This window comes from Macrobrachium nipponense, chromosome 8 (assembly GCF_015104395.2).
Source record: "Macrobrachium nipponense isolate FS-2020 chromosome 8, ASM1510439v2, whole genome shotgun sequence".
Classification (NCBI taxonomy): domain Eukaryota; kingdom Metazoa; phylum Arthropoda; class Malacostraca; order Decapoda; family Palaemonidae; genus Macrobrachium; species Macrobrachium nipponense.
This window is the reverse complement of record NC_087203.1, coordinates 98,278,909-98,306,408: the sequence shown is the minus strand read 5'-3', so window position 1 is coordinate 98,306,408 and position 27,500 is coordinate 98,278,909. Positions and strand designations below refer to the sequence as shown.

The following is a 27,500-nucleotide window of genomic DNA, read 5'->3' as shown; positions in this document are numbered from 1 at the left end:
TTGAAAAACTTTCGTTTGAAAGCGCTGGGGCCTATGAGGTCATTCAGCGCTTAAACGGAAATTGAGAGTAAAGGAGGTTTTATAAGATTATAACAGGAGGAAAACCTTTCAGTTGCACTATGAATCAATTGTTAGGAGACGGTGGAAAGTAAGACGGAAGAAAGAGAATATGAACGGAGGCACAGCAAAAGGAATAAAAGGGGTTGCAACTCTACCTCCTCGAAGAGAATTTTATATATAGCTTAAAGGATTATGACACATCAAGCGCAATTCTAATTATAAAAATGTTTAGAGAGGATGATAAGAAGCTCCAATTAGAGTAACTGTGGTCTTCTTCCATAAATATGATTATAAAATATTACATGAGATTAGTCTTTTTAATAGAAAGCAAGTGAAAAGTAGTTAAAGTAAAACTCCTTCGTCGATGATATGATCCAATTGAGATAATGAAACTTGGCTTTCATCGTATTCATTACCAAAACTCATAAAAAAAGGTAAATACCATATATGAAAAGATGTTAACCCACTGATCGGCACGAAGGTAGTACAATATGTAATATCATTAATTCATTAGTATCACACAACATTTAACGAGACTTACCTTGGACTTTGATAAGATAAGACCATGATATCTCAAAGCAGAAAAAAACCTGCGTTTATATGTTCCAAAAAGTTAAGCAAAGAGCAAATGCTTCATATCATTCCCCTTCAGAATTCGGGACTGCTTCCTGATATGAGAAAGGTTTGTCTTCCCTTATGATTCCAAAAAGAAACTTTTTTTTTATTCAGTTTATTGTGCCCATCTTCAACACAGGAAAGAATACTGTACTCATCTAAATGAAAAAAAAAATGACAGGAAATACAAATTCGATTCAGATATCAGTTAAGCTATTCTTTTATGGCATCCATGAGAATACCAACATTCTCAATGAATGGTTAAGCTCATTCATTATTTCTGTATTTGTCAATAATACATTCATATGGAAGAAGTCAAACAAGACGCTGACCTGCAGAGTAGGCTGAAAAAGAACAGAAGGATCATACTAGAAAAGAGAAAGCAAAGAAGAAAATAACAAATTAACAAACAAATGAATATTCCTAAACAAGTAATGAAGAGTAAGGTGTTCAGAGTCCTTGCGGTAAGGGCGTAGGGGGAGGGACCAGAGGGAAGTCTACATTTTTTACCCTTGATGTGCGGTGGTCGGGAGGAGATTGGTCAGAAATTACTAACAGTAAAATCCTTTTCCGTACTAAATATTGGATCCAAAAATATCTAAATAACAATAGGCGTGACCAAGAGTTATTACGCCCAAGATTCATCTCTGATGTTATAATATCAATTCATCTGAAAGCATTAGATCAGCAAAGCAATTTAACTTTCCCTTATTGAATCCTCAGGCTTTTAAAGTAAGCCTCAGTTTTTAACGTAATTTGTTACTTTCATAACCCATACAATAAAAAAAATAAAAATAAAAAAACTAGCCTAAATCTCTATATAATTCATGATAAAGCAAAGTAATTGACAGACAAAAGAAACTAATGCTAACAAAGGAAAAGATATGAAACTAATTATTTCTTAGATCATATCTCTGTCGTGAAAGAGGATTACGTTTGGGATTAAAATCCCATCGTATCGTCTTCGATTTCATTTCTTTCGAAGATCAAATTGCTTCAGAGAGAGAGAGAGAGAGAGAGAGAGAGAGAGAGAGAGAGAGAGAGTACATCGCGGGATCCCGACACTGAGTCCTTCGCCAGGTTCAATTTCTTTCAAATATCGCTTTCACCCAAGTTCATTGGGTTACTGAGTATGAACGAACCTTGCATAACGGTAAGTCTATCTCTGCGGTGCATCTGGTGTAATGAAACTGCAAAAAAAGACGCTCAGAAAGTAAACTTTTTTTTATTTTAATACTTTTCTACGATTGTTTACGGACCAAGTAAGCAGATATAAACAGATGCACGGAGACCACTGGTGTTGGCAACCTTAGTTTATGAGCAGTCGGTCAATCAGCCAGGTGAGCACACGAGAGCACGTGTATAGTCTTTCCTCTATATTGCGTACATGCGTACAACTATCAAATGTTACCCTACAGTTTAACGCTCAAAACATTTTTCAAACCAGGAAAACCTTGAATGACAGAAAGAGAAAACATCTTGGTCCTTTTCATAGCTAATTACAAGATGATGAACATTGCCTCAACTAATCGGGTCCTTGTAAATACAACACGGTTCACGTTCTTCAATAATCGGTACTTTTCCAGTGCAGCAATTTGCTATGAAATCGTTGATTACAAACAGTGGTTCTTAACCTGGGGGGCGACAGCAATATCCAAGGGAGGCGCGAGCCCTAGGTAAAAGTGAAAGGGAAAAAAATGTCTAATCATATTGGTTATTCTCTTAACAAGAGTGAGGAACTAATATTCAGAAGTTTATGAAAAATTGTAAAATTATCGCCTTATAACTTTACTTTCCTAGGGTCTATTACTCTAGTTAGGCTCGTTGGGCTTACAATGTTTTGTAATTATTGACCTCACTCCTTATCCCTCGAAAGCCCTTCTCTTTCTCTTTTCCCTTTAAATCTGGGAGGGAATTTTATTTACAGATGCAAGGGGAACGTAAAAGAAAGGACCAACTCTTAGAGGGGGCGTGGTAATAAAAAGGTTAAGAACCACTGATTTAAAACTTGATCGTTTCTACGAAATCACTCCTCGAAATATGAATAGTCTCATTTTTAGTCCATTCGAACACTGATGCCCCTAATAACAGCCTTATATTTGGGAAAACAACTTTGTCATCAATGTCAAACTCCTCCTGTTAATTCTTGGATGATATCGGGCTAAAACTGAATCATTTGCTTACACATTTCATGGAAAATTAACATAGTACGGTCCCTTTCAAACTCACCATTAACACAACTACAGTCTCTCAAATAGGCAGATATTTTGATCCAATACATAAAACACCACTGAGGTCGCATCTAGTGGCCATATAGTTTACCAGGCTTGTTGTTAAGATGCCTAAGATCACTTTCACCTAGCCCGTTTGTTTTGTGGTAAAAAATCCTTACCATTATCAAACTTACTGACTTTTAAAACAGGGTAGCTGCACTCGCCCGCTAAACTGGTTTGAAAGCAAAAACTAACCGCCAAGTTTTATTGTTTATGTATCACACAGAGTTCATATTTCAAAACAGAATAATCTAGGTTATGAACCCGTCGGCAAATTCAACCTTCTGTTTTAACACTATAAAAACAACAGAATATTGATCACTGCTAACTCCCGGAGGGTTAAATCTTTTTTGGTGAGAAGCTTATGAAACAATGATAACAAAATCCTGATACCTGATTTTTTTTATTCTTGCACTAAAAAGCTTGCGACTGAACCATTTTACGTAAATGCTATTCGGCAACTTACTCATTAGTGCTACTGTTGGTCATGTTCTAATTCTCGCCATTTTTCTCTGACTGTTCGCCCTTCAACATCCAAGGTAATTAAATGGGAATCATTGCCATATTCACCTGTCTGAAAACGACTATGTCTTCTGAAATACTAAGACATAAATAACTATAAATATTGAATTCACTATACCTTGGGAATAACGTCCCCATGGGTGTTGTAAATTATTCCGCTAAGTAATATGGTAATACACTGATATTTTCATCGGATTAATCAAGCGTTATTCACGGCTGTGTAACACACAGGATTATTTCACTCAATAAGTGAATTTAATTCCTGTGAAATCAAGAACATCAACACCTTCATCGGTAAAGCAATGGCTTTACCTTACAAAGGCTCTGCGACTCTATCAGAATCTTTTTATCATCAAGCTTATTACTTTTATTGGTGCTTTATAAGCACAAACATAAATATGTCACACACACACACACAATATATCCTCTGAAATACTACGCCACAAATAACTACAAATATTGAATTCACTATACCTTGGGGATAACTTCCCATTGGGTGTTGTAAATTATTCTCAAGGTGTACCATTGAACGATGTGTGGCTAAATATTTGTGAACATAAAAATAGCCATGTCTAATTCATTTATATATATATATATATATATATATATATATATATATATATATATATATATATATTATATATATATATATATTATATACATATACCAGATAAGGAACAGAAATGACATTATTAACCATCTTTCTTTTCTAGATTACAGAACAAAACGTGGACCCGGAATGGACTCTCTTGACGTACCTGCGCAAAAACCGTATCCTTTTCAACTATTATAGCTGCCTTTAAGATTAAACAGATCATCTTGTTATTTATCCACCTAAGGTTCTAAGCTAATGCAACAGTTATACATAAATATAAACAAAGAAGACTGCTATGTTCTATCTGAGACAAATGTGTTAATTACACACACATATATATACATATATAGTGTGTGTGTATGTGAATTATGACGTGTTCATAATGTTATAGGTTCAATATATATATATATATATATATATATATATATATATATATATATATATATATATATATATATATATATATATATATATTATATATATATATACATATATATATATATATATATATATATATATATATATATATATATATATATATATATATTACACTTACCAGTCAAATAATAGTTACCTCACAATAGCCAGACACCTGAACCTTCATCACAGATGAAAGACGACTGATTACTCTAAACGCAACAATGATCCCTTAAAAACTTCTTTAGTCATAAAATAAATCAGGGGGAATTTTTTATTAACTAAAAAAAATTCCCCTGTGGTTAACATTTATGAAAATATATCAATTCCGAGGTAGAGCAAATTGGATATTAAAGGACATTTGTAGCTTTATATAATATATATATATATAATTATATATATAGATATATATATATATATATATATATATATATTAAAACCCATAACATTATGAACAATTCAGAATTTTTATAAAATGGTCAGTAGCTTGCCAAGCAGTATTAACATTGTTGAATAAAAATGAGTCATTCATTTTTATTTTAACATTGTAAAATTATTATAATATGCACATGAAAACGAAACCAAACAGAAATGACTAAATTTGATAAATAAATGCAAATGCCATTATTGCTTCAAGGTACCTTAACAGCAGTTTTAGAAATTTTATGTATCCATGGATATACATCAGCATCAAAATATAATTAAAATTATCACTTAAGCTCACAAAAACATTAAAATATCTTTCAAAAATCTTTGGCATTTAGTATGATGCTGAAGGGTGACTATAACGGAACCCCTCTGAGAAACTGACAGCATTTGCTCATTATGGAAACCACTAACAGTTCTGAAGATCTTAACCTGATGCCCTTTAAGCAGCTATGATTTTTCCAGATTTATTATTGAGCTTAAGTCTCAAAAATGAAAAGGTCCTCTGGTATGTGATTACCTTTTTGTAGAATCGAATTTTCTTCATCAGTCTTTCAACGGAAATACGCTGGGTGTGCTGCACAAAATCTTCATGGCTACTTTGCCCATAAAAAACGTCAATGCTTGTGTGTATGCTGTGCAAGAATACCATCTCAATTTTCCCTTAACAGTATTCCAGTTCGACTAACAGGTGCCAAGCTTGGCTGTGGCGAGGGTGGCTGTGGTGCTTGTACCGTCATGTTGTCGCGGTACGACCATGAACGTCTCACGACAAGGTGAGTACAGTTGGTTAGTTTACCTTAAGCGGGCCTTATGCCACCAGAAAGAGGCCTTGGCCTAAAATTGAATTGAATATAGAATTTAGGCCAAAGGCCAAGCGCCTGGACCTGAGGTCATTCAGCGCTCAAACGGAAATTGACAGATAAAGGTTTGGAAGGTAATATAGGAGGAAAGTTAAGTTAAGTATATCTTAGTTTTACCAGACCACTGAGCTGATTAACAGCTCTCCTGGGGCTGGCCCGAAGGAGTAGATATTTTTACGTGGCTAGGAACCAATTGTCACCTAGCAACGGGACCTACAGCTTATTGTGGGATCCGAACCACACTATATCGAGAAATAAATTTCTCTACTTCCGTGTCGGCCGAGCCGGGATTCGATCTTCGGACCACCGGATTGGCAGCCGAGCGCGAAAACCGCTTGTCCAGCGAGGAACTAATACAGGAGGAAAACCTCGCAGTTGCACTATCAATTAATCGTTAGGAGAGGGTGGAAAGTAAAATAGAATAAAGAGAATATGAAAGGAGGTACACTAAAAGGAATGAAAGGGGTTTCAGCTAGGGGCCGAAAGCATGCTGCAAATAACTGCAAGTAATGCCTACAGTGCACCGCATCAGGTGCACTGACGGCACTATCCGGCTACGGGGCTTTTGACTAAAATGTGAATAATGGGATCTAACCCAAGTAACTGGGACGACGGTAAGTGCAAATATTAATTCTTTCGAATTTATGATGACAAAAATAGTGAAAAAACATTTCAAAATCGGAAAATAAATATCATCTTCCCATTCGTTCAACGATACCGACCCACTTTTGCAGGTTTGGATGTCTAGTATAGAACAATAGCTACACAGACGACTATACAATGGAGGCTGTTTTAAAACTCCAAAGTCACAAGTTTAATGGTCTCCAAACACTTCAAAATACATATGAGCCACATAATATGGCTGCTCACGTAAACTCGGGCTTTAAAACTGTCCTTGACATCTTGTCTCGAACCCAGTTTCCGTAGTGATTTTCCTTAAAGTTTTCAACAAAACAAAGCTAAAGCTCAAATGACACTAGAAAATCATTGGTCAGTATCACGCTGTTTTCTGAAATATAAGGAAGTCATTTTTCTTAACTATAATGATGAGTTGATAATTTTATTATACAATAATACATCAACCACAATGGCACCTGCTTCAATGGGAATAACTTTTGCCTAGTAATCATGTTGCGCAAACATCTTGTTATGCGACGTGAGCAAAGTAGAAAGGACTCGAATTCGTCTAAGCCTCTTCCTTCAATTTCAGTCATGTAACTAACCGGAATGTGAAATAAGAAAACATCCAATATTTCTTTTCAGATGCGATTCTTTAGCTCTGGTAAAAGACACATCACGCTAAAGAGGCCAGTGTCGCCATTTCAAGGAGACTGATCCATTGTGTGGCATATCATTACTCTCCAACAGGTTTATCTTTAGTGTCGTGGTGTCAATCACGTTCGTGATGAACTCAGGAAGAGATTAGACTTAGTTTGCATGCCTCTCTCTTTTTTTTTTTTTTTATGAGCACAAAGGGGTCAGCAGCTTCGAATACTTCCGGTAATATATTTGAATCTAGTGCAAATGCATGCTGCCGTCTCTCAGCTGAGGCTACTGTCTGAATGTATTGGCACTACTTATCATTGTGCAACAATGGTGGATTTAAGGTCACGTGCACCCGCACCAGGGATATGTAATAGAACATATTGTTTTCTTTCAATAAATCATTTTTAGTAGCAAAATTTTCTTACTTAATAGTTACTTCAACAACAGCTACAACTACCAATGTGCACGCATATACATGTGTGCATACATATATATAAATATTGATATATGTGTACCATGTGTAAATGTTACATGTACTATATATATAACAATCCTAAGTGGCCCTCCAATGAAAGATTCCAAGATCCGCCACTGTAGTGCCATAACGAAAACTTCTCGGTAAATCAGTGTATATACTTCAGCATAACCCGAAAATTTGGAGATAACAATAAAACCACCTGTTTACTGGAATGCACTAGAAAGTGCTGTTATAATGATGCCTGAATTTACCGCCTGTTTCAGCTTCTCCCACTCCACAAGAAGAGTAAAAATTTTAGGTTTATGCAGAGCAGCACATCAATATAAACGAGCGAAGTTCAACATAAGGCAAAGAACTATTAATTCCCTCTTGAACCACCAGGAGTTTGGTGACAGCCCTCGCGAAGATTCAGTCTACAGATTAGACGAGAAAAACTGTAATGATAATCTGAAAATCAAACTAAAACTAACAATCTGGCCTCATGCTATTTGAAATTCATCCCAATAATGATAAACAATTTACCAACACAAAGGACAATGCAGAGTTGCTTCATATGGCCTTTAATTCCAGTCTTCTCCTGGCGTTCCAGTGATAATTGTGATAATCTCACCTAGCCCGGTGCAAGTAAGCTACACTCAAACGACAATATTTCAGGGGTACAAGGAAGGACTATATATTCTAGAGGTCCCATCTAACCCTCCTTAATATGCAGCTGTAATGCTAACCGAAATGTCTTAATATCTTCCAGTAATGCTAACAGAAATGTCTTAACATCTTCCAGTAATGCTAACCGTAATGTCCTAACATCTTCCAGTAATGCTAACCAAAATGTCTTGACATCTTCCATTCCCTCCTACAGACACTATTCCGCCAACGCCTGTCTCACTCCCGTCGCAGCGGTTCATGGTTTAGCCGTGACAACCGTGGAGGGCATAGGAAGCATTAAGGACGGCCTCCACGCAGTCCAGGATCGCCTAGCGAGGGCTCATGGATCACAATGTGGCTTCTGCACGCCCGGGATTGTCATGTCCATGTATGTTCTCCTTAGGAACAAAAGCCTTCCCTCCATGGATGATATTATCGAACATCTTACAGGTACGGAGGCTGGGAAATGCATGTCTATGTTCTTAAATATTTCCTCTTTAATCAGTGTACTTCAGAAGACTCACTTTGCTATTGGGCTGCCTTCTTATCCATCCATATTAGCATATCTTTTAATATTTTATATTTATGTGTATATATACCCAAACACAATCCTTGCATATATATACAGCATACACACACGCTCACAGACACACACACACATACACACACATATATATATTATATATATATATATATATATATATATATATATATATATATATATATATATCAGTGTGATCAGTAGCATTCTAGCTAAAACAGCTAAAGGGCAAAGGTTCGATTCGGGATTAAAACATTATATATATATATATATATATAGATATATATATATATATATATATATATATAATATATATATATATCGGATGTTTCTCCTAAGGGTTGGTAACCCCAGACAAAAATCAACACACAACGTCACCGTCACAATCTAAAGCTAAATCTTGATTGAAACTTCAGTCATATAATCGCTTTATTCCCTGCACAGAGAGCTCAACCTCCCTTTCTTCTAACAGCTCCGAATTAAGCAATTCCACCAAACTATCGTCCTCCCTTCTTTGTACCTTTCCAAATAACCCAGACGTCTTAAAACACTCTGGTCCATCCTTTAAACTACTTAACATTTTTCCCATTTCTTCTATGAAGCTTCATGTTTCAAAGCCTTTCAATTTTCAGCTTGTCACATATACCACGCAAACAATTCATCACAGTAATTTTGATCTTTCAATTGCATTTAACATCTAAAGTTCACTTCTAAACTGGAGAATTGGTTTTACCATTTCCCCATGCATTCCATACTTGGCATCAATAGACAGTCCAAGTTTTCTATTTGCTGTCTTTCTTGTTTTACCTGTTCTATTACTTGCCTCCTATGGGTTTTTTTGCACATACACAGTTTTGATCGGAAACAAAAATAACCAAGAACATGATGAAACGACAGCATTCAACAACAACATTCATTTACTGAAAAGAAACAAACAATTCCAGGAAACCTGTGCCGATGCACCGGATACAGAGCCATTTTGGACGGCTTCAGCAGCTTCACGGGAGAATTTTCCACCAAAGTCTGCTCTGCCGGAGTGAAATGCTGTCGAGTAAAGGAAGGTGGGTCGACTGCAATGAAATGTTTCACGTATAGACCAGAGAGAGAGAGAGAGGAGAGAGAGAGAGAGAGAGAGAGAGAGAGAGAGAGAGACTCTTCTGTTTTCTAGGTCCTCATATAAATTTGAAAGTGCTTGCGTTTCAGAAATCCATTCATATATACAATATGACTGGTATATAATATAATGTGATTTCTGGCCTTCGTTTCACCCTCAAAATTTTCCTGACAATGTGAGGGAAGCGTTATTGATATCAGGGCAATTAATTCAATTTTATCACTAATAAATGGCAAACCTATAATAATGATGTTATTTTTTACTTTTATTTCTGGTATAACACCTTGTATCTATGGCCATCAACAGCTTAACAGTTAAGCAACCCATAGAGTAAGGGTAGCTTTGTTTAGTTCTGCATAATTCAGGCTTTTCAGCAAGATTACTGTGTAAAACATGTATGGCTACGAGCTACTTTCATGATACGGTAGGGATTGTCTACTATAAAAAAATTAGGTTAAATGCATTGTCCATTTTTATTCACCTTCAACCATAATGGTTTAGATAATGCGACAACTATGGCTATAAAATATGACAAACTTTGTGTTACGAGATAGGCCTATTTAACAATAGATATACTTCAAAGTATAATTTATGTGGTGGAGGTTGCTAGGTGCTAGGGTGACCTTTATTCTCCATGCTACGTTGTGCAGTTTTACTGTTACTTCCCCAACACGGATTTTAATAATTTCATTATGAATATTCCTATGAATAAAATTGCATTTAGTTATTATTTCTTTTGATCCAGTGTCTAGCAGTTATTTATTTTACGGCTGACCGTCATTTACATTTCAGGAGGCGGAAAGACTGTTCAAAATGTCAAAGCAGAAGATGGTCAGAATGGCCACAGTAGGAATGGTACCGAGGAGTGTGTCCAGAATGGTAAGGGAGCATTTGTTCAAAATGGATGTAGCAAATTCATGCAAAATTCCAGTGAGTATGTAGACAAGAACATCTACAAGACCAAGGTTTCTAATAGTAATGGAGACATTTGCATTAAAGGGCATCGCGATTATGAACAAAGTGGCCATAGTGATAAAATGAGGAGTGTCCTGAATGGAGATAAAGATGAAATTTGTGATGTTAATGGAACTGTCTCACAAAATGGCTATGATGACTGTGATAAAATGAGGAATGTCCTGAATGGAGATAACGATAAAATCTGTGTTCAGCCAGTTACAGGAATAGCCTCACAAAATGGCCATGGTATTTTTCAGAACGGCCATGGATGTGATGGCCAGAATGGCTACAATGCCGACCAAAATGGCCAAGGAATGACCCTAAATGGCCATGGAGGTATAGACCAGAATGGCCACGGAACCTATGGCCAAAATGGCTTTGGACACATAAAACAAAACGGATACAAGGATGCTCAAAATGCCAAGGGAGATATACAGAAAACAGCTGTGAAAACGAATGGAAATACCAGTACTACTAATCAGATTATTGAAAATGGGATAAAAGGTTCTGTAAAAGAAAACGGAACAATGGAGAGCAAGGGGCTTCATGCGCCTTCTTGGGCACCATATGATCCTACTCAAGAAATTATATTCCCTCCTGAGCTGAAGGTAAGGTTGTTATACTTTAGTATATATTTGTAAAAGAGAAGCAATTTCCTTCATATATTTAGGCTTTTTTTCGTGACTGATTAATTACCTCACCAAATCATGTACGACTTCATGAAAATCATCGGCTATTTACAAATATTCTTTCTTTCTTTCAATGATTCGTAATTTTTGCTATTAAAGTGATGAGTTTCAACAAAAGACAAAACAAGAAGTAACGAAACAGGTACCTACGATTAGTATATTTCTATGACACATTTTTTTCATCTGATCTAAATGTAATAGCGAGTTTACCTGTACACCTTAACATAAGGATTTTAGGAAGAGGGGTCCTTCTGGATTATCTTTTATACATAAACAGTAAAATAAAACAAAAATTCACGTATTTTTCCCCTTCATTTTATCCAGGTCATAAGCAAGAGACTGGACAGCGAAATGCTGGAATTTAAAGGAAAGAGGGTAGTTTACTACAGACCGGTATCGTTCCCACATCTCCTGGACCTTAAAGATCGATTTCCACACGCTAAAATTATAGTTGGTAACACTGAAGTCGGTAAGTAAAACAAAATTTTTGGGACATATAAATAAACGACGAATTTGAACATTTTTCACTGCTTTGTAATAACATCGCTTTTATATGATTCGTTGAAGTTGAAAGTCTGTTTCATTTCAAACTGCTGTACATTCATTCTTGTCATCTATATATATGTGTGTACATATATGTGTGTATATATATATATATATATATATATATATATATATATATATATATATATACACGAATGACACTAGGTGTTAAACTAACGGTTCTCAATTACCTATATATATACATATGACTGGTAAAATGCTAGAAAAGCATATAACTTTGCGGTCAATATCCTGCTTAAAAGTCAACGCCTTGCGGAAGGAGGCAGTTAACAGAATTGTTACTCACGAAATTTTCTGACTGCAGTTTCTTTATAACACGCTATGTATCCTCTTTCGAACGACCAAGAAAATGTTATGCTCTACAGCCCTTCAGAAATTATATAGTATTACCACAAAGGAGGATATAGCAAATTTCATGGGAAAACAAAACGTCAGTGCTGATTAACTGTACTCTTCCAGGCAGTGGCTTCCGAACAGAAAATATAGAAAGCAAAGCTAAACATTTTATCCCTAATGTTATCATGTCCATCTTATGTCGGAATTTAATGTGTAATGGGCAATAAATATGGCCAAAAAGTAATTATGTATGAAGCCATTTATTTTCACAGAGACCTTTTGAATCAGACTGGCCCGCTTTCATAAGAATTATTCTTAAATAATCGTAATTTTATTCTTGTAGCTATCAACGTCATATATCCTGCAGTTTTATCAGTTAAGGAGTATTAGATAACAACACATGACAGAATATTCTCAATTTTACTCATGGATACCAGTTATACCAAATTGATGTTAACATTTCTACTACAATATCCTTGATTTACACAGGAGTCGAAGTGGCATTCAAGAAACAACACTACCCGGTCTTAATTAATCCCACGCGTATCCCAGAGCTCAATACAACTGAAGTTCTCAAGTCAGGAGTTAGGGTCGGAGCGGCTGTCACCTTAACTGAATTGCAGCAATTGTTAACGAGACTCGTTCAGAGTCATCAGTGTGAGTTAATATTTGTTTAACTTATGCTAACCTATCTCAGTTATCTCATACTGTATGATTATTTTTTTATTTTATAAGAGACATTTGTTTTCTCTTTATCAATAGGCTTTCACTTTCAGCTCATCTCACGAAGAATTACACCGCTCTGCTGGAAATGCTGAAGTGGTTTGCCGGGCAACAAATACGGAACACTGCAGTGAGTTAGAAATTCTTCATTATTCAGAGAAAAACTTGTGCTTGCAATTTCGAGCTGTGCCTCAGTATTTTCTCTACCAGCCAACATTTGCACCTTTCTTAAGCCATTTTTTAAAATCATGTTTTGTCAATTTTATCTTGTTCGGTTATTTTCAAGTTTTCCATTTAAATTACACGCAATCCCTATGACACAATTGTTAGAATTTTTCACTTGATTTCTATACCAAGTATAAACTTTTGTTACTTGTAGCTATCAATCAGCATCGATTTTATATTAAACAGTCAAAAATATTTCTTGTAGATCCGAAGTTTCTCTTGTCTTTACTTTCGAAGATTATTTGCGTACTTCATTTTTCAATTCACCTTATTTAATTACCGGATTCTTCTTTTTTTTTTTTTTTTGCAAATATAATTGTCCTTTAATGCATTTTTGAAAGCGACTTTGCAATGTTTTTACATAACCCTTTTATTTCCGTTCTTTAGAAAACATTCTTTTGTGCTTTGCAAAACCATTCTTTCTGTAGTTGTCTTGAGTCTCAACAAAAATGTAATTTTGCCCTCCATGTCAAGATTCCACTTTATTTTTATACTGAAAGAATCTTACTGCATTCTTCACTCAAAATGAACCATAATTCCATGCTAATTCTTCTTTTCATTGACCCTCTTCCATTTCAGAGCATAGGAGGAAACATCATGACCAGCTCGCCAGTCAGTGACTTGAACCCAGTTTTAGTCGTTGCAGGAGTAACACTAACATTCACCAGTTTAGGTAAAATAAATAATGTCTTTATTCCTGACTGCTTGATAGCTGAGTACTGATTATTTACAAGAGCTGAAAAAATGAATTTTCGTTAAGTCTTATTTCATCGGAATCCGTTAAAGAAAAATTCATGAAACTAATTAAAAAGGAATACGTGTATAAGACCATGCATTGCTCATATGTATGTATAAGCATTTATCTTTACTTATCCAAAATTCGAGCTCAAGATAAATATTTCGTTCTTATTCTGCTCGTTCAAATATTTGCAGGCATTAGGCAAACTTTTTAAAAATTAATTTTGTTGTGAACTGGGCTAATGTAAGATTAAATATCAGCTGACTTTTTCTGTCAACAGGTAATTTCTTTTTATTGCAGTATCCCAATTCCTCACAAGAGAAAATTACGTGCTTAACAGCCATCCCGAATATAACCGATGTAATATCGAATGAATGAAAACAACAGTTGATTTCCTTTATAAAGCTGTCAAAACCATTTTTTCCGCATTTTTAAGTTATTTTCGTATCCACTGATGATGCTTTCTTCCAGTTGTTGAACCGATTTTCATTTCAACTGTTGATGCTCATTCTTCAGTTATTAAATGCATTCGTGTTTTAATTTTTTATGATTTTCTTTGAAGCTGCTTAAATTATTTAGATGTTGACAAAAATATGAACTATAACAATGTATTAACTCTGCAGTGTGTGGAATGCCCGGTAGTGATATCGTCAGTCATTAGAATTTAGCCCATACCGTAGGCTCCCTCGACCACCTGTGTGGGCATGAGGTTAGACAGCTAAAAATTAATGCTTTCTACTTCACCCCCCTCTCCCTCTCCCTTATGTTATCCCCTTTCTTCCCACAAAGGATCGACGTATGGTTATTATTTATGCTTACAGTCGTAATGAGGCCCAAGAATCCAATAAAAAAGTTGCCGCAATATTATGTCCTTCACAATATCAATATAAAGCTGGAAATCGAGAGAGAGAGAGAGAGAGAGAGAGAGAGAGAGAGTTACTACAATCCTTACGTCACAATTGCCAGATGCAGACAGACTAATTGTGTAATTTATTCTTCTGAAATCTTTTCAAGGAGGCAAACGTGAGGTCGTTATGGACGAACACTTTTTCACTGGCTACAGAACAAACGCAGCTCAGTCGAATGAAGTCTTGGAAAGTGTCTTCATTCCGCACTCGAAACAGGTATAGATCAATTCTCTTAGATTATCATAATTTTTTAGGTTTAAAACCCTTCATGACATTTGGTCAAGTATTTTCTATAAGTCTTTAAGACTGTACGGCCTCGTCTACATAGAAAATGAGCCTAAAAATAACTCGTTTGCAGGACGAATTCATCAGAACCTACAAACAATCGAGGAGGAAGGATGACGATATTGCTATAGTGAACGCCGCTATGAAGGTCGACATTCGTCCCGAATCTTGCGTCCTGTCCAACCTCAAATTGGCATTTGGAGGCATGGCAGCCAAGACTTTAACAGCTCCTAGAACTATGAAGGTAACACACTCTCTCTCTCATCTTTGTGGACAAGCAACTTTTCTTTAGCTTACAATAACAATAAGTTATCATCTATTTAAAACAAATTAATTATACGCGGACAGAATTGTTAAACTGAAGTTCAAACTCATATATCACGAACATCTAGATCATCTTCGCCAGGCTAAGCCAAAACAAAGTACTCAATGAGCAATATAAAAGAAAAAAATCGTACATCATTTTGATTAAATTACTCGCACAATTCAAGTACTAATGGGTCTTTCCTAAAGAAAATGAAAACTAACCGTGGAATGTGTATTAAGCCTTGTGATATTTCATTAAAAACTTAATTCTGATTTCACTAGTTACATTTTTTGTTCACAAGGGCGTAATCTTCAATGAAAACAGGCATTTTGAATTGCATCCAAACATAAACTTCCAGTTTGCTGTAATGAGTGAATACTAATTAAATAATTGAAATTACTTCATGAATGACAAAATGGTTAAAGAGAACAAAGTGGTAATGTCATTATTAACCTTTAACCACAGGAACTGGCAGGAAGCAAATGGGACGAGACTCTCTTGGAGAAGGGTCTCGATCTCCTACTGGAGGATCTGCCTTTGCAAATCTCGGCTCCCGGTGGTATGGTGGAATACAGAAGAACGCTCACCCTCAGGTATTGTTTCTGTAAACATTTATTGGTGGGTTTCAGATGAAGTATACCTATGAAAATACAAATTCCTTTTAAAGCTTTCCCGTTGGATTACAAGACATCGCCTTTTATGTAGGCTTTGTTTGTTTGTATGGATGCTTTTACGTTGCATGGAACCAGTGGTTATTCAGCAACGGGACCAACGGCTTTACGTGACTTCCGAACCACGTCGAGAGTGAACTTCTATCACCAGAAATACACATCTCTCACTCCTCAATGGAATGGCCGAGAATCGAACGCGCGACCACCGAGGTGGAACGCTAATACCATACCAACCACGCCGCTGAGGCGCTCGTTTTTATGTAGGCGATCAACCCTTCAGTGGGAGGGCATCTATCAAATGACTGGCAAGTTCAGGCCTAACCTGAGAATGTCACGTTCTCTGTCATAATAGCGAGCGGGGGAGAATTGACTCTTAATAAGCACATGTTCGGTCTGGCATGTACTGAAAGAGATCTCGTTCGTATAGGAAGACCTCTGAAAACCAGTTGTGACCAATATGATGGATGACACAAGCCGGAATGCACCTACAATCTGGTGTAGATAAATAAGCTCTGCCGCCAGATGGGAAGTTACTCCCATATTGTGAAAATTCGATATTGTATGATTACTGTGGCTATATATATATTATATTATAGTATATATTATATATATATATATATATATAATAGATATATACATATATATCATATATAATAATATATATATATATAATATATATATATGTACTATATATAATATATATATATATATATTATATATATATCTATATATATATTGTATGTATTATGTGTATATATATTCTTCATATATATATATATATATACTATATATATATATATAATATATATATAGATATTATAAAATATTATTTATATAATAAAAATCTTTAGTATTACACTATATATAATATATATATAAATATATATATAATATATATATAGTATATGTATATGTGGACGTAATTGGTTAAAAAACAATTTTTTTTTTTTATGTTGGTTTTATTAGGGGGTATCCTTTTGGGTTATGTTTTTAAATTTTTTTTTAAGAGATATTTTTATTTTAATTTATTTTTATTTATTAATAATATATATAATACTACATGTGTTATATATAATTACGTTGAATATCACCAAAATAGCTCAATATCGAATCCACTGTACTTTGGGAATAACTTACACCAAGGCAAGTTATAATTAACAATTGCTTTACAACGGCCAGGATTCCAACCGTATACAGTTCGAAGCATATAAAGTATTAATCCCCTTGGGTGCAAGTTATCCCAATGGTATGGTGAAGTCGATATTAAACGATATTTGTGGCTGACATTGAATAAAAAGTGGTCACAAGTAAATAAGTGACAAAAATGCACAAACGCATTATATATATATATATATATATATATATATATATATATATATATATATATATATATATATATATATACACTATATATATATATATATATATATATATATATATATATATATATATATATATATATATATATATATATATATATATATATATATATATAATGCATTATATATATATATATTATGCATTATATACATATATATATATATATATATATATATATATATATATATATATAGTGTGTGTGTGTGTGTGTGTGTATGTGTATATATATATATACATATATATATAATGCATATATATATATATATTATGCATTATATACTATATATATATATATATATATATATATATATATATTATGTGTGTGTGTGTAGTGTATATATATACACACATATATATATATATATATATATATATATATATATATACACGCATGCATTAAGCTACAAAAGTCCTTTAATATCCAAATTCGCTCTTCTTCGGAATTAATATAGTTTCATATATGTTAACCGAAGGGGAATTTTTTAGTTAATAATGATTTCGTCCTCTCGTGGATTCGAACCTGCGCACAGAGGAAAAATCAGGACTGCAGTGAAAATACAAATACAAAAAGAAAAAAAAAACTGATACAGGAAGTAGAACGGCTAGTGTTCACGCGGTACTTCTTCCGAACTTATTGGTCATTCAGAGATGTGCAACACTGGACTGACAAGTTGAAAATATTTTTCCCCTCGTAAATATAACTTTCCGGAAACGGAACCCATATTTTCCCCTCATCTATCACCTTGTCTTGATAATTACTTTTGAGCCAGGTTGCCAGTTCCATCGGCATCCACGGTCAATACATAAAATAAAATCCCATTTCCTGTTTGACTGTAGCACCACGTAAAGGCACTGACGCGCAAGAACATTCACTGGCTGCTTTTCGCATCCTACGGTTACTATACTCTTCTCTTTTTTTTTTTTCTTTTCATCTGTCCATCCGCCTGTGGTGTTTTTGTATGGTAACACTGCGTCCGGGGCTTTAGATAGTTACGCTATGTGTAAGTTTTAGGTAAATAAAAGGATATCTGGGTGTACATTTGCAACTGAAAAGTGTTTTACTAATTTACTGTATGCGAATTACACCGTTAATGTTCGAAATAGGATATTATACAAAGCCCAGGACGCAGTGTTGCCATGCACAAACACCACAGGCGGATGGACAGATGGAAGTGGTAAAATTAGTTGAATATGTTCGCTACCTCTCGATTACAACATTCTGTCTGAGAGATTTGAGAGGATAAAAGTTCGACCAGGGCGTTACACCGGTGACTATAAATTAATAATGAAGACCAAAATTATCACTGGTTAACCAGCCCAACAACACACTACAATTTCGAGGCAAAACTTAAAATTGATTATTGACCAATAACCACTTTGACAAACTAGTCAATAGACTTACGACACGGTTAGTGCGCAAGATAAATTAGACTGGCTCTCACGTAAATAAATTGTTTACAATAGGAACGATTGGGGCCATGAATTAACATTGGTGTTTACCATTTTCTGTAGAGAGCAAAAATAAGTCATGCGAGACAGTTGTCAAAGGTCCTCTATAGGCCTAAGCCTATGCAAAGATGGGAGTTGCTCTATGATCGTACCAGCTTTTTACGAAATTTACTCATTGTTTTCCAGTTTTATGCATACCTTATCCATTTTCGTAGTCTAATAGTATGAATTACTCGGTGTCAACAGCTATATACAGTACAGTATATAAGCAGGTCCACAGCCCTACTTTTGTATATACATATAGGCCTAACTTAGCTATGCAAAATTTACCCGTGACCCGAAAATCTGTAAATAAATTACTATTGCGTGAGTTTTTAAATGTCCCTCTTACCTGATTAACTCAGAGGTCACGATCAATAAAAGAAAATGTTCTTACCTGAAGAAACTGATCCCTGCAGACGAACAAAACTAACGTTATTATATTTCGTCCCGAAGCAACCGATCAACATGGCGCCTTCCGCCGTAACTTTCAAATTTGGCGCCGAAAACTTTGCTCGAACGTAAATGTTTGTATAACGACATTCATCGGTATGAAAAGCAGTGGCGTTATGGAAAACAGGAACACCTCAGCTAGAAAAACAATGACTTATAAAACGAAAACACTGGGATAATCACGTCCGCTCTTCGAGAACGGTCGGGATGCTCTGAAACAGAATGAATAACGCATGCGCAACCATTTGAAATTGCCATATTTCATTTCGTCACAGGATTGTGTTGAAAGATGTCGATTTTAATGTTAATTTCCTTGCCTCGCCGTAGCTATTATCAAAATCAAATAAATATATTAAAACTAAAGTGATTTACATTGCATAAAAAAAATTAAGATGGTAAAACAAAGCTAAATAGATGTTAGAAGTTAATTCATGGCCAAAGTTAGTAAAAATATACGTGCCATATTTTAAAAAAAAAATAATTGTTTGATGTTAGTGAGAATTTCTAACTGATCTTGGCATCACCTCTCAACTAATTACCCAAGCAAAGGTGTTTCACAGTATCCGATATATAAATATATAGAGTGAATACAGGTACCTTATCTAGTTTCTCGTGAAGGTGTGGTGTTATTTTTTACTTTGTTTTAAAGTTCTCTTGAGAACAATCGATTTTTTTCTTTAGTTTGGGCGATACAACACTTTATTTAACTCTATTCATAATTAAGGAGAGAGTTAACGCAACTAAAATAAAATTTGGGAGAATGAAACCACTTCTAATTACTAAATAATCTCCTCTGAAAATTTTATTTTCCATTAGAATGATAAGTTTGGCACTTGAATAATTTGTTACTTGCAGCTTTTTCTTCAAGTTTTATCTGAGCGTTCGAGACTGGTTGAGCACAAGAGCTCCCGGTCTAGTGACACCTCTGAGCACTGCCGAATTGGCTATAGCAGCTGCATCTTCGGACAACCACTCCGGATACAAAAGCAGCTCACAGCATTTCAGCCGGGTACGGAATTATTTTGCTGTATTGTTGATTAGTCCCTAAGGTGGATAGTATCTGGCATTACTGCTTCAATTATTGACATAAGTTGTTCTGCTAAGGATTTTATTCAGAGGGAGAGAGAAGATTGGGTTATAATTTTACAAATAGAGATAATGATGATGGACAGATTTGAGATAGGGAGCGGGACGGCCGGGAAATATGATAGGAGCGTAATAACTGGATCTGATAAGGATTAAATCCTGAAAGAAAAACATATTTTGACAGAGAGGAAGAACAGGAAATACGAAGGTGTTATGACTGGCATATTCCTAGAACATTCTCGTTACCTTAAGGCAGCGTATCTTGCATTCATGAAAAAATCTAATCTGTATACTCGCCGGCATAAATCTAAACTAATCTAAGTTTAAAATTTGCTGATGGCTAAATCTAAACTATATTCTAAGTTTAAATTTTGCTGATATTATTTCAACCGATATCAACAGGGAAGAAGTGGCATAAGAGACGCAAACTACCCAGTGGGTCAACCTTTCGTCCATGCCTCTGCTTTCAAGCAGACCTCTGGAGAGGCTGTGTACGTAGACGACGTACCCCATAGGGAGGACGAGCTGCATGCTGCCCTCGTGGTTTCCTCGCGTGCCAACGCCCGCATCCTCTGCATTGATGAGCAGGAGGCCCTTAGGATGGAGGGCGTCCACGCTTTCTTCTCTGCTAAGGATTTGCCCGGTTGGTTATGTAGGATTTTTAAAGTTTCCATCATAGTAACATGACACAGTTTGATCCAAGTCTTATAATCATTAGTAGTAGTAGCAATTAGCACGATTAATACTCCTAATTCGGGAATCTGCTACATTATTATTATATTATTAGCTCAAACAGTACTTTTTACTCCTTAACGTTAGTAACACCATGTATTAGTACTACTATAATTCTGTTGAATAAAATGGCCGAATTCAGCGAATTAATATTCTAATTATCATTATTTAATTGCAGTAAGAAGCCTAAATAAAATTATGGCTTTTGGCATGAACAATGAAGTATTTAACATAAGAGGAAAATACAAGATTTGGCATAAAATGCGATATTTAGACCAATATTCCTCGATTTAGTGTTTAACTTTATGCCTATCATGCGTAGTGGTTTTCATTTCTGGAGTATGTAAGCTTTTATCATCAGCAAAGCGTTCCTATTTACTCCAACTCTTTTGCACCTTCCTCAGGAGAGAGGAACAAGATGGGAACTTTGGTGCATGACGAGGAGGTATTTGCAAGGAAAGAAGTCCTTTGCGTCGGACAAGTCATTGGTCTAGTCGTGGCCAAAGACCAGTCAACAGCGCGCCTGGCTGCCTCGAAAGTGACTGTTCTTTACGAAGACATAGGCACACCAATCATAACTATTGAGGTGAGTAGAAGTGTGGTTCAGAGGTTAAGCTGCCATTGTGGTGTCTACTACAACTATACTATCGCAGAGATAATGCTCTCAATGACTATACTATCGCAGAGATAATGTTCCCAATGGCTATACTATCGCAGTGATTATGCTGTCAATGGCTATCCTATCGCAGAGGCAATGCTGACAATGGTTATACTATCGCAGAGGCAATGCTGTCAATGGTTATACTATCGCAGATATAAAGCACTCAAAGGCTATACTATCACAGAAATAATGCTCCCAATCACTAAACTATCACAGAGATAATGCTTTCGGTGGTCATGCTTCCACTTTGGCACATGTTAGGCTTCAACTTCAACAAAAAGGTAATAAACTCATAGAGCTCGTCCAAGCCCCTGTTTGTATGTTGTGTTGATATTGTAATGAAGGTATTGTTCCCTTTATGAACTGGGTATTAGAATCCTGATTGTTTTCCTCGTTTGTGCTTTGTCTATTGTTTTTGTACTAGGAACTAAGATTCAAGTCAATCAAGCTAATGATGAACTATTATCGTAAAGAAGGTTATGGGTTGTATGGGTTTGTTGGGCAAACATGCCTTATATGGAAGTGACTGTTGATGTATGAGGTGATTTAAATTTGCCTTTGTTCATCCTGTATTTTGACAGATAAATGAAATTCTTCATTATTTACCTCTAGCCTTGTCAACAAGAAGATGCCTGAATCCTTTTCTTTCCCTAATAGGATGCCATTAGCAATAAATCTTGGTGGGGCCCATGGACAATCCGCAAGGGAAACTTGGACGAAGGATTCAACCGAGCCACGCACATCCTTCAAGGCGAGATGCGCATGGGCGGCCAGGAGCATTTTTATTTGGAACCGAACGCCCACATCGCAGTACCAAGAGGCGAAGACGGTGAGATGGAGATTTTCACGAGCTCCCAGGTGCCTACGGGCACTCAGATGCAGGTGGCGGAGTCCCTGGGCGTTCCGGCAAACAGAATAGTTGTCAGGGTCAAGAGGTTGGGAGGCGCCTTTGGCGGGAAGGAATCCCGCCCTTTGTGCGCCTCTGTTCCTGTTGCTGTGGCTGCTTCGAAGTGAGTTGATTGATAATCGGAAATACTGAAGAGTGGTCAGAGGGACTGAAAAGGAGCAATAGTAGATTCACATCAACTGTGCATCCGATGTCTAGGCCAGTCCCTTACGACGCTCCTGATTGGCTGTTGATAAGCCAATCACAGGGCTGGAAACTCTCAGTCTCTCTCGAGAGTTCACATAGGCAGGATGTATGTTCCACCTCTCCTGAGGGATACGTCTTTCAAAAGTGTCCCTCAGGAGAGGTGGAGCATTCAACCTGCCTAAGTGAACTCTCGAGCGAGACTGAGAGCTTTCAGCCCTGTGATTGGCTTATCAACAGCCAACTAGGAGCGTCGTAAGGGACTGGCCTAGACATCAGATGTGCGGTTGATGTGAATTTACTATAGTTCAGTTCTTGCTTAATTTCCAGGGAAGAATAGATGCTAACGAACTGAGCTTTGTTGTCGATAACTAACTTCAGGGGAATTTATGACGATATTGCACAGTAGGGAGAGTTTTATTCTGAACACTTTGGGCTCCAATGAACACAAGGCTGACAGACCAAGGCTCTTGGTATCTCTTCATTAATTATCGAATTAAGAGTGTATATAAAGCTGACTAAGATTTCCTAATTTCTGTTTCACGCTCTGAACTACAAGTTTTAATATATCTTAATTTTATTACACAGTTGTTGGAGAAACTCAGATTAAACAAAATATCTCCCCTAGGAACGTGTTACGAGTAAATTTACATGGATATAGTTACCATAAACGTGCTGAGTTTTATTATACTTCTTCCTTAGCATACACGTCCATTGATATAGATTTATCAAAATGTATCACGTGGCAATATTTCTCTTTAGATTTATCAATGTCTTTGAAATAGAATTATTGCTGGACATGGAAACAATTCGAAAACATCGGATTAACAGCAAAGCACCTTTCGTTTAGACTTCAGAGACCCGTCAGGATAACCCTCGACCGTCAGGAGGACATGCTGGTCACGGCGGGAAGGCACCCGTTCCTCTGCAGGTGGAAAGTCGGTTTCACCTCCGAAGGGCGCTTCACGGCCCTCGAAGTCGACCTCTACTCCAACGCGGGCTGTTCCTACGACGTCTCGGCTCCTGTCATGCATAAGGCCATGTTCTGCATCGATAACGCTTACGTGTAAGATGGACTGCGTCTAGTTAGATTCTTTGTTATTCATTTTTGTTTCTATGTGTCTTATACAATACTGGCATAATCAATGAAACTCTCTCTCTCCATATTTCATCATACTTACGATGATTTTGTTAGATATTTCTGGTTATCCAAACATTGATAGTTGCTCTTGATAATACATATATAGTACTTAAATCTACTTATATAATCAGAAACATTTAGACAGAAATTAATGGTATCATGTCTTCAGACGCAATTTAGATACTTTAAGAGAAAGACACTATTAAGAACAAGTACCATGTACAGCTGATATTTTCGAAATAGTTCATCTTGACACGAAATGGAAGCATATTTATACTAAAATGAGATTTAATGCTTCTCTCTCTCTCTCTCTCTCTCTCTCTCTCTCTGCAGGCACGAAAACATCCGAGTAACTGGATTCGTGTGCAAAACTCACCTGCCTTCAAACACAGCTATGCGAGGTTTCGGTGCTCCTCAGGCAGCGATGTTTGCTGAAGAAATTGCATCCCAAGTGGCTGCCTTCCTACACATGGAGCCTGCACTGGTAAACATATAGATTACGTTTGTGGATGGACGCTCATGGGGGTGACTTAACATGTCCTGACATAGATAAAATTTTGTCTTTTCACAAATAGCACGGAATCTCTCCTCTGACTTACGTTCAAGTACAGCTTTTGAAAGGAAAATCTGCAATTAATTCTAGTCTCTTTGATAATTTTTTAAGAAATACAGTCCCAGTGTTTCTTGAACATAGAATAACTAAAAAAATTTTATGTTAATATGGCTAATATAAACATCCCAATTCAATTATTTGGACTCCTGTTTCTCTGTTAAACATATATACAAATTTCCATTTACTTGTTACGCTTCATAAACCTTTTCCCCTACGACAAGGTACGGGAAAGAAACATGTACAAGACCGGTGACGTTACACATATAAACCACATTCTGGAACGTTGCACAATCCAGCGATGTTGGAGGCAAGTTATTCAGCAGTCCAAGTACAATATGCGAGCAGCGTCCGTCAGAAAATTTAACAAGTGAGTTAGTCGTCTGTCACTAAGAAATTTAATTATTTTGCGTCCCTTTACATTCAACAGAATCGAAGATTTGTCTTTAAACAGTTTAGGGATGTGAAATTAGTCAAGCTCAGGTTACAGTGAGAAAAGTTAAAAGTAACAGTGGTCGGTTATGATTGTGTTAAATATTTGCTGCAATTAACATTTGCCCTTTCATCAAATGATGTTAACAAACTTTATACCTTTAACGAGACTGTTCTTCAAGGTAGTGTTTTCGCCTACTCGGTGATTAAGTATATAAACTACTTTGTTGTTGTTGCTTTTGTTCTCGGTGGGGGTATAGGAAAGGTCTATAGAAGAGCCTAAAAAGTTCTGAAAAAGGTGTTTCGTTTTCAGTTAAAGATACAGGAATTTCAGGATAGGATATTAGAATGAAAATGTAGAAAATAAATAATGTGCATGTTAAACAGTACACAAAATTTATTTCTAATAAAATATAGCGTATTTATTTTAGTTTTCGTTGGTAACACAAGGCTCTATTTGACAATAGATTTTAGCACGTTTTAAATCTTGCACGCATCCAATTAAATTGGAGGACGGATCATGCCTTGTTTATCGAATAATTACGTCAATACAGTCTACGTATTGCAGATACAATATCCAGTGGACCTGCCTTGGATCGTCTAGCAGGAGAGTTATGTCTTCAACCATCACAATATCATAATGAGTTAAATCAAGTCCACTGTTTATCTAGTACGATTGAAATCATTGTACAGGGTGTCCATAAAGTCCCAGCACCATTACAATACATACATACATGTAATGGTACTGGGACTTTATGGACATCCTGTATCTCTTGCCTGACATCGTACCATCATGCTTCTCAGAGAAGGAATAATTCAGAACGCAGAATGAGATGCTTATCAATAGCCATGAATTCTTCAAGTTCATTATCGCTAGACTTCTTTTTATTCTGAAGAGAACTGCTCTGATGGTAGAGATCCTTTTCATTCTGAAATTCTAGACTTCTTTTTATTCTGAAATTCTAGACTTCTTTTTATTCTGAAGAGAACTGCTCTGATGGTAGAGACCCTTTTCATTCTGAAATTCTAGACTTCTTTTTATTCTATAGGGAACTAATCTGTGCTCTGATGGTAGAGATCCTTTTCATTCTGAAATTCTAGTCTTCTTTTTATTCTGAAGAGAACTGCTCTGATGGTAGAGATCCTTTTCAGCCGGAAATTCTAATTGCAGTGAGAACGCCCACAGAAAAAGAGGCTTGTCCGTGACACCTACCAAGTGCGGAGTGGCCTTCGATCGAATCCTGAACCAAGCAGGTGCTCTAGTCCAGATCTACATGGAGGGCTCCGTCCTCATCACCCACGGAGGAGTGGAGATGGGACAGGGACTCCATACGAAGATGATACAGGTATCTGAGTAAAGATTGAGTTTGTACAAAGAAAATAAGACTTATTCGTCGCGTTTCTTGCTGAAAGATTATGAAAGCTTTTAACTCATCTTACGACTCTGATTTCCTTTGTTAGCAAAGTTTGCCTTCCTTATATTCCTTTATGCATTTCAAACTAGTTCAGCAGCAATTCAGAGATTTCTTCTTCTTCTTCTTCTTCTTCTTCTTCTTCTTCTTCTTCTTCTTATTATTATTATTATTATTATATTATTATTATTATTATTATTATTATTATTATTGTACTTAGGAAGCAGACCCTCTCTCAAGCATACTTTATTAAAAGTAATGGCTACTTCAGCGGCGTTACACTTGTAGAGATTCTTCTCTATTTTCCGAATAGCGGCTTAATCGGAAAATAGAGAAGAATCACTACAAGTGTAACGCTGCTGAAGTAACCATTACTTTTAATAAAGCATTATTATTATTATTATTATTATTATTATTATTATTATTATTATTATTATTATTACTCACAATAAGAATCCACGATTACAAAGGGCGAAAGTCTATGAACTCAACAGCTTAGCAAGCTTCCACAGAAAAGATTGAAAAAGAAACCCACAAAATCACAGTGATTTTGTGGGTTTCTTTTTCAATCTTCAGAAGAAAACTGAAAGATGTTTTTGTTTGGTTCATAAGAAGTAAAGTCAGTGCTCAAATAAAAACCATTCTTTTACCGAAGCAAACAGAAGACCACAGTTAACTTCCATTTACTTTGTACTATACCATACAGGTGGCAGCCAATGTTCTGAATATAAGTCCAGAAAGCATCCACATCTCGGAGACGGCCACAGATAAGGTCCCAAACACGTCCCCGACAGCA

The 27,500-nt window shown here is 36.0% G+C and overlaps 2 protein-coding genes across 7 annotated transcripts in view; one reads left to right on the top strand and one right to left on the bottom strand.

Moving 5' to 3' along the window:
- LOC135222925 (uncharacterized) overlaps window positions 1–19,772 on the bottom strand; it is a 343,175-nt gene extending 323,403 nt beyond the window's left edge. For 3 of the 6 annotated variants that reach the window (XM_064261356.1, XM_064261360.1, XM_064261362.1), the window contains exon 1: window positions 19,485–19,772. In XM_064261356.1, coding sequence (XP_064117426.1) covers window positions 19,485–19,557 — 73 coding nt within the window. In that variant the 5' untranslated portion in view covers window positions 19,558–19,772. The remainder of the gene's footprint in view (window positions 1–19,484) is intronic. The other 3 variants (XM_064261359.1, XM_064261361.1, XM_064261357.1) reach the window with 2 other exon arrangements.
- The window catches only part of LOC135222924 (xanthine dehydrogenase/oxidase-like), a 45,041-nt gene that overhangs the window by 6,933 nt on the left and 10,608 nt on the right, over window positions 1–27,500 (top strand). Inside the window, exons 2-22 of the mRNA XM_064261355.1 lie at window positions 4,184–4,241; window positions 5,588–5,684; window positions 8,375–8,610; window positions 9,646–9,762; window positions 10,608–11,380; window positions 11,786–11,930; window positions 12,851–13,018; window positions 13,138–13,214; window positions 13,889–13,982; window positions 15,063–15,172; window positions 15,315–15,485; window positions 16,014–16,141; window positions 20,396–20,549; window positions 21,029–21,269; window positions 21,763–21,944; window positions 22,677–23,029; window positions 23,960–24,175; window positions 24,584–24,734; window positions 25,085–25,230; window positions 26,464–26,638; window positions 27,411–27,500. The exon at window positions 27,411–27,500 is cut by the window's right edge and continues 39 nt beyond it. Of these exons, the coding sequence (XP_064117425.1) occupies window positions 4,184–4,241; window positions 5,588–5,684; window positions 8,375–8,610; window positions 9,646–9,762; window positions 10,608–11,380; window positions 11,786–11,930; window positions 12,851–13,018; window positions 13,138–13,214; window positions 13,889–13,982; window positions 15,063–15,172; window positions 15,315–15,485; window positions 16,014–16,141; window positions 20,396–20,549; window positions 21,029–21,269; window positions 21,763–21,944; window positions 22,677–23,029; window positions 23,960–24,175; window positions 24,584–24,734; window positions 25,085–25,230; window positions 26,464–26,638; window positions 27,411–27,500 (3,882 nt within the window). The remainder of the gene's footprint in view (window positions 1–4,183; window positions 4,242–5,587; window positions 5,685–8,374; window positions 8,611–9,645; window positions 9,763–10,607; window positions 11,381–11,785; window positions 11,931–12,850; window positions 13,019–13,137; window positions 13,215–13,888; window positions 13,983–15,062; window positions 15,173–15,314; window positions 15,486–16,013; window positions 16,142–20,395; window positions 20,550–21,028; window positions 21,270–21,762; window positions 21,945–22,676; window positions 23,030–23,959; window positions 24,176–24,583; window positions 24,735–25,084; window positions 25,231–26,463; window positions 26,639–27,410) is intronic.